An 18214-nucleotide genomic window follows, 5' to 3' on the forward strand; every position below is an offset into this window, starting at 1 on the left:
TTCCCGGGATGGAGCGCCCCGTCCCCGGGGGGCTGCGGGGGGAGAAGGAAGAGGAGGAGGAGGAGAGGGTGCTGGTGTCGGAGCACAGCTGGAGACCCTGCCCCACCGCCCGGAGAAGGGTTCAAGGTGAGACCCCCACCCAAAAAGGGGGATTCTGGGGGCGGGGCCCTTGGGGAGATCAGTGCCTTGTTTCCCTCTCACAGGGTGCTTGGAGTGGGTGAAGCGGCAACTGTTCCGCGTCGGGGAGGATTGGTACTTCCTCTTCATCCTGGGGGTCCTCATGGCCACCATCAGCTTCACCATGGACATAATCATCGCCAGGCTCCACGCGGGTAAGACCTGGAGGGGGTTCCACCGGCGGTTGGGGGCTCCCCGAGGATTTGGGGGGTATCTTTCAGGAGGTGCAGCTCCCCTCCCCACACCTCTCCTTCAGCCCACATGTGGCTGTACGGAGAGATCGGAGACATCGGGGTGCTCAAGTACCTCTCGTGGACCATGTACCCCATGGCACTGGCTGCCTTCTCCACCGGCTTCTCCCAGAGCATCACCCCGCACTCCGGAGGTGAGCCAGCTGCACCCTGACCTCCCTGGCTCTCTAAAATGCCCCCTCGGTGATGGGGAACCCCTAAAATTCGAATTCTGGTTCCCCCACCCCCGCCTGGCTCTAGGCTCCGGCATCTCAGAGCTGAAGACCATCCTGATGGGCGTGGTGCTGGAGGACTACCTGGCCATCAAGAACTTCGGAGCCAAGGTGGTGGGACTGACCTGCACCCTGACATGCGGCAGCACCCTTTTCCTTGGGAAAGTGGTGAGAGATCCCTTCTGAACCCCAAAATCCCCGTCGGTTCAGTTGGTCCGGGGTGGGGGGGATGCTCAGTACTGTGTCCCACCCCCCCAGGGCCCCTATGTCCACCTCTCTGCCATGGCTGCAGCGTATCTGGGGAAGATGAGGACCACGGTCACGAGGGAGTATGAGGTGGGGGTGCCACCGCTCAAAAAATGAATTGAGGGATTTGATTTTACCCCTAAAAAATTGGGATTGTGCCTAACCCCCCCACCCTACAGAACAAGTTCAAGCAGCACGAGATGCTGGTGGCAGCTCAAGCCGTCGGGGTGGCCACAGTCTTCGGGGCGCCCATCAGCGGTAAGGACCCCCCTAATCCCACCCTGGGCACCCCTAAACCTTGCCCTGATCCCTTTCCCTGTTTTTCCAGGGGTGCTTTTCAGCATCGAGGTGATGTCCCCCTACTTTGCCGTGCGGGATTACTGGCGAGGCTTCTTTGCTGCCACCTGCGGTGCCTTCATGTTTCGGCTCCTGGCCGTATTCAACAGCGAGCAAGGCAAGGCAGGGCAGGCAGGATGTGTCCCCTCTTCTCCTTTACCCTCATCCCGTGGCATTTTTGGGGTGCTCACCACCAAACCCACCCCCTCATTCCTGTTCCCCCTTCCAGAAACCATTGCTGCTGTTTTTAAGAGCAACCTCAAGATCGATTTTCCCTTCGACCTCCTGGAGACCTTCTTTTTTCTGATTTTGGGGTACGGGGGGTCCGGTTTTGAGGTGCTGTCTGTGCTCTGCTTGTGCCCTGCCTGTACCCTACCTGTTCTCTCCTCACAGGATCATCTGTGGGATCGTGGCCTGTGCTTATCTCTTCTGCCAGCGCTGGCTGATGGTGGCCGTCAGAAAGAACCAGCTGACAGCCAAGCTGTTGGCCACCGAGTCCGTACTGGGCGTCCGTCCATCCGTCTGTCTGCACCCCGCACCCTCTGTGTCTGTGTGTCCATGCCATGCAGGCTCTGTGTGTCCTTGTGCCCTTCCCACATACCCTGGGTGTCTGCGTGCCTTGCATGAAGCACCCTAACTGTCCCTGTGTCCCCCCCCTGCACTCTGTCCATCCACCCTGGGTGTCCCTGTGTGTGTCCCCCCTCTGCACCCTGGGTGTCCCTGTGTGTCCCCGCCCCCACACCCTGGGTGTCCCTGTGTCTATCCCCCCACCGCCCCTGCACCCTGGCTGTCCAGGTTTCCCCCCCTGCACCCTGCCCATCCAATCTGAGTGTATCCACCCTGTGCACTCTGGCCATCCATGCATCACTCCATACACCCTCCACATCCACCCCATGCACCCTGAGTGGCCCTGTGTCCCCTCCCTGCACCCCAAGTGTCCCTATATCCCCCCCATGCACCCTGAGTGGCCCTGTGTCCCCTCCCTGCACCCCAAGTGTCCCTATATCCCCCCCATGCACCCTGAGTGGCCCTATGTCCCCTCCCTGCACCCCAAGTGTCCCTATATCCCCCCCATGCACCCTGAGTGGCCCTGTGTCCCCTCCCTGCACCCCAAGTGTCCCTATATCCCCCCCATGCATCCTGCTCACCCCACCCCATCCACTGTGGGTGGCCATGTGTCCTGTGCATCCAGTGACCCTGAGTGCTCTGATGTTCCCCCTATGCACCCTGCCCACTAACCCCATTGACCCTGGGTGTCCCTGGGTCCCCCTGTCCGTCCATCTGTCCGTTCCCCACGCACCCAGCCCTCCTGTGTACCCCTGCAGCAAACCCGTGTACACTGTGCTGGTGGTGCTGCTCTTCGCCTCCATCACCTTCCCACCCGGGCTGGGGCAGTTCATGGCCTCCAGGGTGAGTGAGAACTCATGGGGCTCCATGGGGACCCCAAAACCTCCCAGCCTGAGTGGGGGCTCAGGGTGTCCATCTGTCCAGCTCACCATGAAGGAGTATCTCACCTCCCTCTTTGAAAATCGCACATGGGGCTTGCTGACCCTCAACGCCTCAGGGGTGGCCAAGCCTGGGGAGCTCTGGCAGGAGTGGGACCATCCCTCTGCCACCATCTACGGCACCTTGATCTTCTTCCTGCTCATGAAGGTAATCATGCCCCCCTCCCCCAATCTCTGGGTGAGCACCCCCAACATGGTGTCCCCAACACAGTGACTCCCCTGTGTCCACTGGTCCCCCCCAGTTCTGGATGCTGATCCTGGCCACTACTCTGCCCCTCCCAGCCGGGTACTTCATGCCTATCTTCATCTATGGTGAGTCAGGGGCTGGGAGGACAGGGGGGACAGTCAGGCCGGGGGAGGGGGGCAAGGGGTTCATTGAGCCCTTGGAGTGGGGATACTGGAAGTGTATCCAGCCCTGGAGGGGGATACATCGAGTCTGGGGGTACAGGGGAGGCATCCAGTTCCAGGAGGGCTGCAGGAAGGTGGTCACCTCTACCTCCACCATTTTTTGGGGGACCTCCTGGGATCTCCCCACCTTTCCTCCTCCCCCAAATTTAGGAGCAGCCATTGGGCGCCTGGTAGGGGAGGTGGTGGCCCTGCTCTTCCCACGGGGGCTCTATTCAGAAGGACCCCCACGGCCCATTATTCCTGCTGGCTACGCCCTGGCTGGTGAGTCCAGATACCCCCATGGGCAGGGTACCCACCCCAGGTACACCCACCCCCATCCCCTGACCCCCCGTTCCCCCCGCCAGGCGCAGCTGCGTTCTCGGGCTCGGTGACCCACGCAGTGTCCACCTCCCTGCTGGTGTGCGAGGCCACCGGGCACATGGGCCATGTCCTGCCAACCGTGCTGGCTGTGCTGGTGGCTAACGCCATCACCCAGAAGAACCAACCATCCTTCTACGATGCCCCCATCATCGTCAAGAAGCTGCCCTACCTGCCCCCTATCCGCAGTCGGCACATCGCGTAAGCCCCCACCCCAAAAATCCACATTTTGGGAGGATTCTCCAGGAAATTATGGAAATTTGGGGGGTTTGTTCTTCCCAGCTCCTACCGAGTGGTGGTGGAGGAGTTCATGGAGCGCCAGGTGGTGGCCTTGGCCAAGGGGGACGGTTTCCAGGAGGTGTTGGCGGCCTTGGATGCTTCTACTGATGCCGAGTACCCTGTGGTGGAGAGCATAGGTGAGATGTGGGACCTGGGGGGGTCATTGTCACCATGTGGGGTGGCCAGCAAGTCCCTGGCCCTGTGGTGGCCCTTCTGTGTCTCTTCTGCTGTCCCTCCAGTGCACAGTGGATATTCCCATGCTATCTCTATACCATGCCCATGCTGTCTCCATACCATGCCATGCTGCAGTGTCCCCAGACTGCTCTTATGGTGTCCTTTGATATTCCCAGGCTGCCCTGTCCCCATTGATGTCCACATGTTGTGCTCTCAGTATTGCCATGGTGCTACCTCAGTATTCCCATACTGTCCCCTTGGTGTCCCCATGCCATTCCCTCAATATTCCCATACCATCCTCATGGTGTCTCTGTACTTATCAATGCTGTCCCCATCCCCTTTGGTGTCCCCATACTCATCCCTCAATATTCCCATTCTGTGTCCACAGTGTCCTTATGGGGTGTCCCTCAATATTCCCATACTGACCCCATACCTTCACCATGCTGTCCCTATGGGATGTCCCCGTGATGTCCCCCTGGTACTCCCATACTGTCCCCTCTCTCCAGGGTCCCCCACTCTGGTGGGCACTGTCAGCAGGTCCCAGCTGGTCACCTTCCTCCAGAGCCATGAGCACCCCCAGGCTCTCCAAGGGGAGAAGGTAAAGGGAGTGGGGGGCACCCTACCACACCCAAAAAGCTGCTTTCCCACCCCAAATTAACATGCCACCTTCCTCAAGCTGGCCATCATGGGAACACTCGGGGACGACTGCACCATCGAGCCCATCATGCTCCAGTTCTCCCCGTGGACCTCCTTGCACCAGGTTTGGAGGGAGAAATGTGTCCAGGGAGTCCCCCCCAGATGTGTCACGCTGAGAGAACACTGCGAGGGTGGCTCTGTCCCCACGTGTCCCTGTTGTCCCTTTCCCAGGCCTATCACCTCTTCCAGCTACTGAAGCTGCAGCGAGTCTTTGTCACCCGCTCTGGGGAGCTGGTGGGAGCTGTGAGCAGGGCGGAGGTGAGGGGGGAAAACAGGGGGAAAAGGGGAAAAAGGGGTGAATGGGAGCGAAAAAGGGGAAAGGGGGGCAGTGGAGGGACAAGGTTGGGGGGGAAGGAGAAGGGAAAGTGGGGAGAAAACCCACGTTCCACCTCTTTGCCTGTGCCCTTCCAGCTGCGGAGAGCAATTGAGGACGTCGCCAACCCCAAGTGATGACGTTTTGGGACCACAGGGGACCCCTCCCCAGGGATGTCCCCCAGGAACAGAGAGGGGGAGTCCTGAGCCCCCAGGTGGTGTGGGGGGTCTGGGCTGGGGACGCCGGTTCTCCACCAGAACACGTTGTGCATTAAACACATCGACCCACCAATGCTTCCTCCCCTCCTCCTCTTTCTCCAGCCCCGTAGGTTTCTTTTGGGGGGAGTCACCCTCTCCGAAACCCATCAACAACGCTTGAAATCGCCATCACCCCAAAACTGCCCAGGACCTGCACTGAAGCGCCCCAGTCTCTGTGACACCCCCGTATGCTCCCCTCCTAAAACTATCAGCAGATAGTGGTGGGTGTTTAGCGACCCCGAAATCCGGGGGGAGTGGGGGCCGAGCCCCCCGCCCCTTGCTGACCCCCGGGCTGGGGCGCAGCGGGTTTGGGCGGCGCATCGGGCGCTAACGAAGCCGTAATTAAGCCTGGGGGGTTAATTAGGCGCGGCGGGGCAGGTTGGGCAGGGCGGGCATGCCCGGGCCCGGCGCAGCACGGGTGAAGCGGGGTCAGCGCCAGGGAGACACCCCAAAAGTGGGGCAGGAGCTGGGCTGGGCTCCGGGCTGGGCGCTGGGGCAGAGCTGGGCTGCGGCACCCACGGGGGAGCGAGGGGAGCGGGCCAGCCCTGCCCGTCACCCCACGAGCCCCGCTGTGGCCGTGCCCCATCCTCCCCACGGCATCCCCAGCCCCTGCGCTCAGTGCCCGGCCCCGCCCTGGGCACACAGGCGACAAGGGCTGCCCGGAGCACGGCCCAGGCTGTCCCCCCCATCCGGCCCCTCCCGATGGACTTTGAGCCGGGATCGAGCCCGACAAACCCGTGCCACTCACAAGCCAAAATGCCCTCAAACGGGGTGAAACCCCCCAAAACCGAGGCTTTCGTAGCACGATGTTGGTCCGCCCTCACCTCCCACCCGCCCCTTATTATGGTTTGGGGCAGAAAAAAAATGTCAAACCCCTTTTTCCGGCGTTTTCCTACCCCGTCATTTGCAGGCTCCGGGCAGCCGGCGCGGCCGGTCCTTGGCTCCGGGGGAGCAGCGGGGGATGAAAAGGCCAAATTCCTCCTGGGTTTTGCTGGTGAAAGAGGCCTCGCATGGGAAACGCTCCCGGAGCCGTGTGAAACCCCTTAAAATCCCTGATAGCCCCCTGAAAAACTGTAACCCCCTTAAAAACCCTGTTTAACCCATTTAAACTCCTTTAAATGCCCTTAAAAACCCATCTTTAACCCGTTTACACCTCTATTAAAATCCCTAAAGCCCCTCACTTTTAAAACCCTCCTAACCCCCCCAAAATCCCTAAATAATCCCCTCAAAGAACATTATGCACCCCAAAAAATAACTTACAACCCCTTTAAAGCCCCTCACCCCCCTTTACAAACCCTAATAACTCCTTAAAAACCTTAGAATGCCTAAAAACCCCCAAAACTTTAAAGCTCCTTAACTGCCCTTTAATCCCCCAAACCATTTAAAAATCCTTAAAACACCTTTAAAACCCTCTTTAAATTCCTTTTAAAATGCCCTTAAAACCCCTAAAATCCAGGGCAAACCCTCTCTCTTTGCCCCCCAAATTTTCTCAATCTCTGTGAACCAGTGAAAAAACACAATATTCTAGAAAACCAAAAAGCACATATTTTTTATTTAAAACCCCATAAAAATCCCCATAAAAAAACATGAAAAAGGGGGTGAACAAGCATCCAAGTTTTGGTTTTTTTAAATTTACCCCTTTTTTCTCTCCCAAACCTGACGCAACCTTTAAATCCTCACAATAAATATACAAAAATAAAATAAATTAGGTTAAAAAATACAAGGCAACACTGGCAGAGCAGCGTGAAGGGGAACAAAACCACCAAAAAACCTGGTGGGCGAGGAATAAATAGGGAGAAAAAAAGCAAAAATAAATCAGTTTTGGGACTGAGCCCTTTTTTTTCTTGAAATGTGGGGGGAAAAATAAGAAGAAAAATCCCTCCCCCAGCTCCAAACAAGCTTGAAATTCCATTTTTTTAGGAGGGAGGGAAGGGGCAGCACCCGTTTCATCCCCAGGTGGGGGAACAATATCAATAACACTATAAAAGAACCCTTAATAATTACAGAAATAATAAATAAACCCGTCAGACAGGAAGGGGAGTCTTCATGTGGTGCTCTGGGGGGTTTGGTGTCAGCCTGGGCCCCCCCCAGCTCCCGCCTGCTCCTGCAGCCCCAGCAGGCTGTAGGCAATGCGCTTCTGGTGGCCCGGCAGGCGCACCCCGATCCGCTTGATGTCCCTGGGAGAATGGGAAAAGAGGAAAAGAGTCAGGATTGGTGGAGCCATGAGCCTGGAATGGGGCTGGGAGGGGCTGGAGCCAGCAACGGCCACACCCCAAGTTTGGGGGTCCTCAGAAGCAGCATCCTTGGGGTGGAGATGGATGGGTGGACACAACTCATCCCGAGGGATGGATGGATCTACGGACGTGGCTCATCCCGAGGGATGGACGGATGGATCTATGGACGTGGCTTATCCCAAGGGATGGATGGATGGATCTATGGACATGGCTCATCCCGAGGGATGGATGGATGGATCTATAGATGTGGCTTATCCCAAGGGATGGACAGACTGACATGGCTCATCTCGAGGGATGGATGCATGGATGGATGGATCCATGGACATGGCTCATCCCGAGGGATGGATGGATCTATAGACGTGGCTTATCCCAAGGGATGGACAGACTGACATGGCTCATCCTGAGGGATGGATGAACACAGCACATCTCAAGAGACAGATGGACAGACACGGCTCATCCCAACCTGTCTGGCCAAGGAATGTCTAATTTTATCCCATCCCGTGGGCCACCAAGGCCATGGAAATGGTTTCTGTTCCCAGCACATTCCTGTCCCATGGGAGTTGAGGTGTGGGTATGGGGACACATCACAGGGACAGCAGGGGAGTGGTGTGGGATCAGTCTGGGACAAGGGGATAGCACAAGGACAGGGACTCACTCGCTGGTCATCTGCAGGACCTTCTCGATGGTGCTGTAGCCCGAGGCCATGAAGGTCTCTGTGTACTGGGGCATCCGGATGGACTCCAGCCACTCCGGCACTGAGCGGAACGGGACGCCCTCAGAGCCACTGGTGCTGGGCAGCCGAATGGACACCCTGTGGACATGGATGGGAAAATGAGGCAAAAATAGAAAGATGCAAAAAAAGTGGCACAGAAATACAGGGCTGGAAAAATGACATGAAAGCAGAAGGGCAGAAAAATGATGCAGCAGGGGAAATGATGCAAAAAATGATGCAGGAATGGAGCGATGTAAAAAAATAATGTGAAAATGGGAAGGTGCAAAAAATGTGAAAATGGGAGGCTGCAAAAAACAGCACAGAAAGGTAAGGACAGAAAAATAATGCAGAAATAAAACAATGCAAAAAATGATGCAAGAATGGAAAGGTACAAACGTAGCGCAGGAATGAAAGGGTGGAAAATAGAGTTGAGAAAATGGAAGGATGGAAAAATAACACAGGGTTGAAAAAGATGCAAAAAACAAGGTGAAAACAGAAAGCTGAGAAATTCTGCAGAAATGGAAACGTGAAAAAAAATGCAAAAAACTGGAAGAATGCAAAAATAGTACAGAAATTAACTGATGCAAAAAAGTGGAAGGTTAAAACAATGATCCAGAAAGGAAGGATGCAAAAAATTAGTGAAAATGGAAGGATGGAAAAACAATGCAGAAATGACAAAAATAAATGCAAAAATGAGATGACGAAATGCTCATTCAGAAAACGGAACTATGCAAAAAGTGGAAATGTGAAAATGGGGAAATACCAAAAAATGATGCAAGAATGGAGATGCCAAAAGCAACATGAGAGTGCAGAGATGCAAAACCCAACCCAAAACAGCACCACAAGAGTGCAAAAAATGATGCACAAAATGCGAAGATGAAAACAAAAGGAGGCAAAAAACTATAGAAGACTCAAAGATGTCAAGAACCAGAGAATCCCAGACTGGTTTGGTTGGAAGGGACCTTAAAGCCCACCTCATTCTTCCCCTGCCACAGGCGGGGACACCTTCCCCTATCCCAGGTTGCTCCAGCCTGGCCATGGACACTGCCAGGGATCCAGGGGCAGCCACAGCTTCCCTGGGAGCTGCCCCCCTCCCTCTTCTCACCCCCCACCCCATCCTGGCACTCCCCTCACGCACCGGGGGTCGAAATCTGCCAGTGCCTTGAGGGACTCGGGGGCGCGGATGAGTTTGTCGAGGATGCTGACGATGTCAGCGAATTTGGGGCGCCGGCAGCGCTCCTGCTGCCAGCACTGCATCATCAGCTGGTAGATGGCTGAGGGGCAGTCCAGCGGCGCCGGCAGGCGGAAGCCCTCGTTGATGGCTTTCATCACCTATGAGGAGGAGGGTCAGGAATGGTCCCCTCAAAAGAGGAGTTCATTCACAGAACCCCAGAATGGTTTGGTTTGGAAGGACCTTAAAGCTCATCTCATTCCAGCCCCTGCCCTGGGCAGGGACACCTTCCACTATCCCAGGTTGATCCCAGCCTTGTCCCACCTGGCCTTGACTGCCTTCCAAAACACTGGTGATGGTGGAGGGTGGGCACTCACCTCGTGGTTGGAGAGCTCCCAGTAGGGCCGCTCACCGTAGGACATCACCTCCCACATGACGATGCCATAGCTCCAGACGTCGCTGGCAGAGGTGAACTTGCGGTAGGAGATGGCTTCGGGTGCTGTCCAACGGATTGGGATCTTCCCACCCTACAGCAACATTGGGGTCAACCCTGCATCCCCAAAAAATCACCTCACCTTGTTCAACCACCCCAACGTGGCCACCGTGATGGACGATCACCCACCTCCGACAACCACCCCAACACGACCAACCACCCCTGCCATGGCCAACCAGCCACCCCCCAGCCACCACCCCACTGCAGTGGCACTCACACTGGTAGTGTAGGTGGCTTCAGGGTCATCTTCTAGCACCCTCGAGAGCCCAAAATCAGACACTTTGCACACCAGGTTGCTGTTCACCAGGATGTTCCTGGCAGCCAGGTCCCGATGGACATAATTCATGTTGGCCAAGTACTTCATGCCGGCGGCGATGCCCCTCAACATCCCCACCAGCTGGATGACGCCAAATTCACCCTCTTTTTCCTGGGAAAAGGGGAGAATCCAGCTTAGAATCCACCTGTTGTCCCACCTCCTGTGGTGGGTGTTGGAGGTTCCACCACCCCGTGGTTGTTGCCACCACGTGTCACCTACCCGCAGGAATTTATCCAGCGCCCCATTCTCCATGTACTCAGTGATAATCATGAAGGGCTTGTCTGTACAAGAGAAAGACCCCAAAATAGGTAAAAACCCCAAAAAATATCCCTTTAAGCCCCCCACCAAAAGTCACCCCCACTAAAATCTCTAAATCGTCCACAAGCCTCCCAAAATCCTTACACTACCCAATGCCCCTTAAAAAAACCCAACCCCCCAAAAATAACAAAAATGCCCGAACACCCCCAAAAACCCAAACCATCCCAATTCTCTCCGAAACCCCCTGACCCCCAACTCCCCAAAAAATCACCTCTGTTAAACATCTCCAAAACAACAAAAAAGTTTCCACCCCCTTACAGACCCCAATAAACCCCAGCAGCCAAACCCCCAAAATAACTCCCCCAACTCCTCCAAAAATCCCCTAAACTCCCCATAAAACCTCCCAAATAAACCTGAATTCCCTCCCCAAAAAAATCCTCAACCTCTTCCCCCAAAAAACCCAACTCCCCCAGTCCCCCTTTGTATCACTGCTTTTATATCGCTTTTTTGGGGGTGTTTTGCTGGGAAATTGGGGTGGTTTTCTTGGTGGGCACAGGACATAGAGGCCACTCACACTTGGAGACGACACCCTCGAGGCGGATGATGTTGTGGTGGCAGAACTGTCCCATGATGGTGGCCTCGCTCAGGAAGTCCACGCGCTGCTTCTCCGTGTACCCCACCTTCAACGTCTTGATGGCCACAGGCACCTCCTTCCTGCCACGCTTCAGAGTGCCCTTGTACACCTCCCCAAATTCACCTGCTCCAAAAGATGTGGTGCACCCTTAGCCCCCCTGCCCCACCTTGATTTTGGGGTACCCCTAGGGGGACAAAGCCACGCACCGGCGCCGATGACCTTCTGGCGGGTGATAAAGGATGGAGGGATCTCGGTGGTGAACTTGAGCATGGCTTGGTTGGGGTCTTCGTAGGTGTGGGGGTCAACGTAGGTCTTGAGGGGCTTCAGCTGATCTGGGGGTGTCAAAGAGGGGGTCAGCAGCCCTGTCACCCCCCCCGGCCATCCCCACTGTCCTTACTGTCCCATGGCTCACCTGACTTGGAGAAGTAGACATCCTCAGCGGATTGGCGTGGCCGTGACTTCCTCCTCCTGTGGAAAAGCAGCATTTTGTTCCAAAAGATCATCACTCGCCTATATTTGGCAGTGGGACAATAACATTTTGGGGTTTTTTTTGGGATCTCAGAGGAAATATTCCCCTTACCGCCGGAGGATGCAGAGGAGAGCAGTCAAGAGCCCGATGACAAAGACAACGCCGGCGACACTGCCGGTGATAACGGCGGCCGATGCCATGGCCTCAGAACCTGTGGGGACCATCCAGGTGAGTCCTGCACCCCCTGGAGCCCCCATCCCTCATTCCCAATACCCCTGGAGACCCCATCCTGCACACCCAACACCCCCAGCCCCTCCTCACCCTCGGGCAGGGTCTCGAACTCGTGCTGGGGGCTGAAGGCCCCATGGCCGTCGGTGGTGAGAGCCTGGACCCGAACCACGTAAGTGGTGGCTGGGGACAGCTTGGGCAGGGTGACAGAGGTGCCTTCGCAGCGCAGCACAGAGTAGCTGTTCTCGTCCACCTGGCAATACAGCAGGGTGACATTGGGGTGACACAGAGGGAGGGGTGGCATGGGTGGGGCAAAGATGGAGGTGACATGGAGGAGGTGACATGGATGGGGCAGGGATGGAGGTGACAGGGATGTGGAGATGACACAGATGGAGGGGTGATGTGGCTGGGAGGTGACACAGATGGGGGGCTGATGTGGATTAGGGCAAGGATGGAGGAATGATGTGGATGGAGATTGCATCGATAGAGGTGACACAGCTGGGGGCAAGAATGGAGGTGACATGGGGTGGAGGTGACACAGATGGAGGGGTGGGTTTGGGGGTGTTAGGCTGTGTCACCTTCTTGCTGTAGGTGACCTCATACTTCCAGACTCGACTCTGCTGCCGCAGTGGCACGGTCCAGGACAGGACCAGGCTGGTGGCCGTCCGTCCATCCAGGCTCACAGATGTCACACGGGGGGGCTCTGCCGTGGGGACACATAGGGATGTCATTGAAGTGTCCCCGAGGGGTCAAGGGACATCAAGGAGGGATGGGAAAATCACAGAGGTGTCCCCATGGGGGACAGGGACACCACAGATGTGTCCCCACCATGGAGGGAAGGTGTGGGAGCTGCCAGTGTCCCCTCACCCGTCTGGTTGACGCTGATGGTGGCGCTGGCCAGGCTGCGCTGGTGGCTGTAGGGGGACACCCCGTTCCGGGCCTCCACGGTGAAGGTGTAGTTGACGTGCGGCTCCAGGTCGGTGACAGTGACTTCTGTCCCCGTGAACCCCCGGGAGGGCTGTGAGAACCGGACCCCCCCATCACAGGCCCGGCACTCGCCGCTCTCGGGCCAGCACTGCTCGCAGGTGATGCTGTAGGTGACATCCTCGCGGCCACCGGGGTCAGCGGGGGGGGCCCAGCGCAGCTGCACCGCGGCCCCCAACCCCAGGGCTGTGACAGCCTGGGGGGGCGAGGGGGGACCTGCGGGCACACAGGGTGGGGTCAGGGCGGTGCCGTGTCACCCCAGTGAGGTGATACTGCAGTGTCCCCCCTTCGGAGGTGACTTACGGGTGCAGGGATGCTCCAGGGGGTCGTCAGGGGCCCGGAAATATCCATCCTCACATGGGCAGGCTGCGGCGGCGGCCGGGGCAGGCAGGGTGTGGAGGGGACAGGGCTGGCAGTCCCCTGAGGACACCGTGGCCTTGAAGGTGCCGGGGGGACAAGCTGGAGAGGGACACACAAAGTGACACCGGTGAGATTCCAGATCCTGTTCCCCATCTGTGGGATCAGCATCTTGCAGGTGGGGAGGGAAGCACCCCTCAAGCATCTAAAGAGGAGTTTAGGGGGGGTTCACCTCATTTTGCAGTTTCTTTATTATTGGGGAGCCCCCCTAAACCACCCCCCTCCAGGCTGAGTCCTGCTGCACTCACTGCATGAGTGATGCTGCAGGGGAATGATCCAGGATGGGGAATTTTCCAACATCTCATTTCTCCGACTCAAATGGGGAATTTTAGGGTGTTTGATCTTATTTTGCTAACAATCTACTTCATTGGGATTCCCCCAGCTCACCCTTCACTTGTCCGAGCTCTCCCACACTCACTACACTGGTGATGAGAAAGATGAAGATCCAAATTTTGGAGCCAAAACTTTGTTTTTTCAACTCCAAATTGGGAATTTTTAGGGCATTTAATCTTATTTTTTCAGTTACTGCCCTACCCTTCTCCCAGCTGAGCCCTTCCACACTCACTGCACTCAAGGCTGAGGATCCAGGATTGGGAATTTTGGGGCCAAACCCCTACCCCACCCCAGACATGCACCAAGCTGGCCCATCCTCAGACACCTCTCACCCCCTCAGTTTACCCAGTCCATACCTTCGCAGGTGTCTCCCTGGCTCTGGAAGCCAGCGCGGCACAGGCACTCCCCGATGGGCACGAGCCACTCGCCGTCAGCGTTGCAGTGCAGGGCCGGCGCCTGCTCGGCCACGGCCTCGGCCACGCACGAGCCCCGCACCTCAGCCAAGGTCTGCGAGTCTGCCCTGGCCACGGTCTCTGGGAACCGCGCCATGCCCCGCACCACAGCCGGGCACCGCTTGTAGTAGACGCGCACGGAGAGCAGCGCCACGCAGGCTCCCAGGTCCTGGAAGGCCAGGTAGAAACCTTTCCTGCGGAGCGGCCCCACCGACCGCACCTCCACGTTGAGCTTCACGTTGCGGGCAGCGAAATCCTCCTGCACGGTGATCTCATCAGGAGCGATGGTGTCGATCTTCTTGAACTGCCGCTTCTGGAAGTTGGTGCCATAATCCACATCGGACTCGGCGTAGTAGAGGTTGAAGGTCTCCTTGCAGGAGCCACCCCCGGCCGTGGGGAAGCTGTTGCAGTCGCGCACGGTGAACTGCAGCTCGATGAAGATGCGCTGGGCCACGCCGCGGTAGATCCAGTTGGTGCGGAGCCAGTTCTCCTGCTCGCCCTCCAGGACGTTGCACACGGAGTACATGTAGATCAGGGAGTCATTGAGGACGTTCTGCAGCTGGTCCCACTGTCCCCGGAGACAGAAATGGGGCTATGGAGGGGAACTGGAGCACAGCCCCCTGTCCCCAGGTATGGGCTTGTCCTCGTCCCCTTTCCCTGGCCCCGTCCCCATGGGGATCCCCAGACAGATCCCGGAGGTCTCCAACCCCATGGATGTCCCCATGTCCCCATGGGTGTTCCTGGTTCCATGAAGGGCCCCAGCCCAATTGCAGTATAGGTCTCCAACCCCATGGGTGTCCCTGTCCCCATGCCCAAGGAGATCCTCATGGAAGTCCCCAGGCCCATCCCCGTGGATATCTCTATTCCCATGGAGGTCCCCATTCACCATTCCCACGGAGGTCCTCCTCCCCATTGCTGTGAAGGACCCCAAACATGTCCTTGTCCCCATCCCCATGGCTGTCCCCATTCCCCATGAAGAGGTCCCCATTCCCCGTCCCAGTGCTGGCCAGTGGGGCCAGATGCCGGATCTGTGGGTGCTCACCCCTTTTCCGTAGGGATGGGTGAGCCAGCCCAGCTCCCCATGTGCCTTGGCGAAGTCCAGCAGCACCACTGTGGGAGAGGAGAGAGGACAGGGACATCAGGAGATGCCACCAGGACTCATGGACAGCCCCAGGACTTGCAGGTGCCACCAATACACGCCTTTGGTTCTTGAATGTTCCCCAGGACCCACAGACAGCCCTAGGGAAGTCCCTAGAATGTGCAAACACTCCTGGGATCCACAGATGTCCCTGAAATTCATGGATGACCCGGGAACCCACAGATATCTCTGGAACTTCTGCATCCATCCCTGGGACCCACAGATATCCCACCAGGATCCCTGGATGTCCTGGGCACACATATATCCCTAGAACCCACAGATGCCAGGAGGTTCCATGGATGTCCTTAGGACTCCTGGATACCCCCAGAACCCACGGATCCCCCCATTCCCACAGACGTCCCCAAGAGCCACGGATCAGGCCCAGGCCCCAGAGATGTCCCCTGGACCCACGGATCCCCCCATTCCCGGCAGATTCCGCTGGAAGAAGCCCCCCGGGGCCGCCCCCGGAGGCGGAGAAGCCGCGGGGCCCGGCGGGACCTGCCCGGGCACGCCGAGGGCGGCGGCCGGATCCAGCACCGGGAGAGGAAGAGGAGGAAGAGGAGGCCGGGCAGGGAGCGGGGCCCCCCCGGTGAATCACTCCCCAGGAATGTGCCCGAACGCCCGGGTTCAGCGGCGAGATGGGTCCGGCGGCACGGGGCAATTTCGGGACCCATGGGCCCCCTTCAACTTCCACAGCTGAGCGCGGACGAGCTCGTGGCGTGTCCCGAGAGGGTCAAGGCAGGGGGGACCCCAAAAGCTGCCGGGGGGAACACGGGTGACTGCACCGTCCCCCCCTCGCGCCGTGCCCGGGGTCAGGAAGGATGCCGGGGCGGATATCCCGGTTTTCCTGAGGCTGGATATCCCCCCCCGCGAGCCTCCGGAGAGCGGAAAGCGGCCGGAGCCGGAGCGGGCGGGGGTTCCCTGCCGGTGCCCGCGGGGGTGGCTCTGGGGACACTCCCGGGGCTGGGGCTGCTCCAGGGGCGCAGCACTCGCCGGAGCTCCCGGGACAGCGCCGGGGCCGCACCCCCGTCCCGGGAGTCACCTGTACCCACCGCCACCATCATCAAATTCTCCGTCGCCTTCGTCACCCGGCCACGGCCGCCACCACTTCCAGTGCCGCCGTGAATGTGGCCACCAACCCCCTCACCACCCTGAGCGCCACCCCCGCGCTCCGGAGCCGCATCCCCGTCCCATTCCCGGCTGCATCCCTTGTCCCTGTCCCCTGCCCTGCCCTGACCCCGTCCCGATCCCAATCTTTGGCTGATCCGAGTCCCATCCCATTCCCAAAGTGAATTCCAGTCTTACCCTCTCTGCTCCCATTCATGTCCCCATCCCAATCGCATGCCTATCCCAGCCTTAATGAGAATCCCAATCCCAAAATGAATCCCATCCCCTCCCCATCCTCATCCCAACCTCGTCCCCTCCTCAATTATCAGTCTGAACCCAAATCATAATCCCAAAACGGATCCCAGCCCAATCCTGCTCCATTCCCTTCTCTTTAACCCCTTCCCCACCTCAACTCACCCCAAATCCCACTGGATCTCACCGGGTGGAACCAATCTCCCCACAAATCCCACATCTCTCCCACCACTTTCCCCTTCTCCTCATGCACTTTTAAAGACCCCAAATCCCAATATTCCCTCCTGGGAAACAGCACTTTGGGAACACACCCCAAACCACACAGCTGCCATGGGGTGATCCCCTCTGTTGTCCCTCCAGCACTTCCAAAACCCTTCATTTTAGGTTTTTTTTTACCCCATTTCTAGTTTTAAGGGAGTATTTTCCATCCCAGCCTCTGATTTATTTGCATTTGGGGCTGGAATCTTCCACTTTATCCTCAAAAACGACAGATTAAACCCATTAGACAGAATTCATAGAAACTTAATCTTAAAAAAATTCAACGTATACACAAAAGAAGTGATTTTCCCCCTTTTCTTTTGCTCAGCATTCCCAAACTAAGCCCCAAAATCACTGGGGGAAGGGTTGAGAGGTGGAGGCCGAGGCGCTGCTTGTTTTTTCACAACAATTTTTTGGGATTTTCCTGACATTGTTTTCCATCTCTCCGGCCGGATCCTACCCGGCCCTGCACCACCCATGGGAAACAGTCCATTTTAAGGTGATTTTCCCCTTTTCGGGGGGTTAATTTTTTAATCCCTCCCACCCTCACCCCTCTGCCAGTCTCTTTTGGGGGCTCCCGGCAGGATCCGACCCTGCACATCATTCAGACGCTCGGCATGGGAAAAGTTGCCCTAAAATCTCAGTTTTCCTCTTATTTTAGCTTTTTTTCTCCCCATTTAAGTTTTTTTTCTCCTCTATTCTACCTGTCCCCCAATTTTAGCTTTCCCCTCCCTGTATTTTTAAACCCCCATCACCTTTTTAACTACCTCCCCTTAGTTTAACTTTCGGCCCTTAGTTTGACTTTCCCCCTTTTAATTGAAACTTCTCCACCCTCATTTCAACTCTTCCCCTAAATTTTAACCTTTTCCCCCCCAAAACGCGCTCCGGCACCTGTGGATTCCCCACCACACCCCAAACTGTGGGGGGAAGGTGGAACCCACATCACTCTTTACCCTCAGAGCGCTCCCCAGGTCCCCCGAAACCACCCGAATTTACCCCAAAACCACCCCACCCTTGGGGCTGCCCACAATAAAGGCGTTCTGGGGTGCTACCACCCCAAAAAAAAAGTTGGCCACTTACCTTCCTCGGCAGCCAGGGGGCTGAGGGCGGTGAGGAGGAGGAGGGTGAGGGCCTGGAGGGTGCCCGCCATGGCGGGGAGGTTTCGGGGGGTCCCGGGCGAGCCCCAGGAGCGGCGGCCCCGCGGGGAGTGCGGGGGGTGTGGGGTGCGGGGCCGCGCGCCCGCTCCTGTTCATTCATGCCCCGCTGACGTCACCGGCCACGCCCGCTCTTAAAGGCACAGGAGCCGCTCCCAGTACGCACCAGTACGGCACTGGGAGGGCGCGCGCCCGAGGGTGGGACATGGCCGAGTGGAGGACCAGGGGATGTGGGAGCCCCCCCAAGGTGGGGAACGGCCCTGGAGGCGGTTAGGGGGTCCCGGAGCCCCGCGGGGACCCCCGCGGACCCAGCCCCGACGGGATGAACGCCACCCCCCCGCCCCCTCCCCTTTCATTCATGAAACAGCGTGGGAAGGGCGGGGGGGCGGCAGC

The 18214-nt window shown here is 57.6% G+C and overlaps 2 protein-coding genes across 8 annotated transcripts; one reads left to right on the forward strand and one right to left on the reverse strand.

Moving 5' to 3' along the window:
• Positions 1-8: 8 nt before the first annotated feature.
• CLCNKA (chloride voltage-gated channel Ka) lies at positions 9-5200 on the forward strand. 7 transcript variants are annotated; one of them, XM_033079552.2, is made up of 19 exons: positions 9-126; positions 204-332; positions 434-562; positions 669-808; positions 899-976; positions 1066-1144; positions 1215-1340; positions 1452-1536; positions 1616-1717; positions 2548-2632; positions 2714-2875; positions 2970-3039; positions 3286-3396; positions 3480-3693; positions 3775-3908; positions 4452-4543; positions 4622-4705; positions 4813-4899; positions 5053-5200. In XM_033079552.2, the coding sequence occupies exons 1-19, from the start codon at positions 9-11 to the stop codon at positions 5089-5091; spliced, it is 2064 nt and encodes a 687-aa protein (XP_032935443.1). In that variant the 3' UTR covers positions 5092-5200. The 7 variants fall into 7 exon arrangements, with proteins under 7 accessions (XP_032935443.1, XP_032935441.1, XP_032935439.1 ...); XM_033079550.2 differs by having other exon boundaries at positions 204-808; XM_033079548.2 differs by having other exon boundaries at positions 1215-1536; positions 2548-2875; positions 2970-3396.
• A 1873-nt stretch (positions 5201-7073) lies between these two features.
• On the reverse strand, positions 7074-17975 carry EPHA2 (EPH receptor A2). The gene is made up of 17 exons (XM_033079544.2): positions 17748-17975; positions 14955-15022; positions 13817-14480; positions 13014-13169; positions 12594-12926; positions 12305-12429; positions 11820-11979; positions 11610-11709; positions 11442-11497; positions 11236-11361; positions 10970-11152; positions 10357-10418; positions 10039-10248; positions 9706-9855; positions 9296-9489; positions 8101-8256; positions 7074-7388 (listed from the first exon to the last, which is right to left on the reverse strand). The coding sequence occupies exons 1-17, from the start codon at positions 17815-17817 to the stop codon at positions 7283-7285; spliced, it is 2919 nt and encodes a 972-aa protein (XP_032935435.1). The 5' UTR covers positions 17818-17975; the 3' UTR covers positions 7074-7282.
• Positions 17976-18214: the final 239 nt, after the last annotated feature.

Source organism: Catharus ustulatus, chromosome 24, assembly GCF_009819885.2.
Source record: "Catharus ustulatus isolate bCatUst1 chromosome 24, bCatUst1.pri.v2, whole genome shotgun sequence".
In the NCBI taxonomy this organism is placed as follows: domain Eukaryota; kingdom Metazoa; phylum Chordata; class Aves; order Passeriformes; family Turdidae; genus Catharus; species Catharus ustulatus.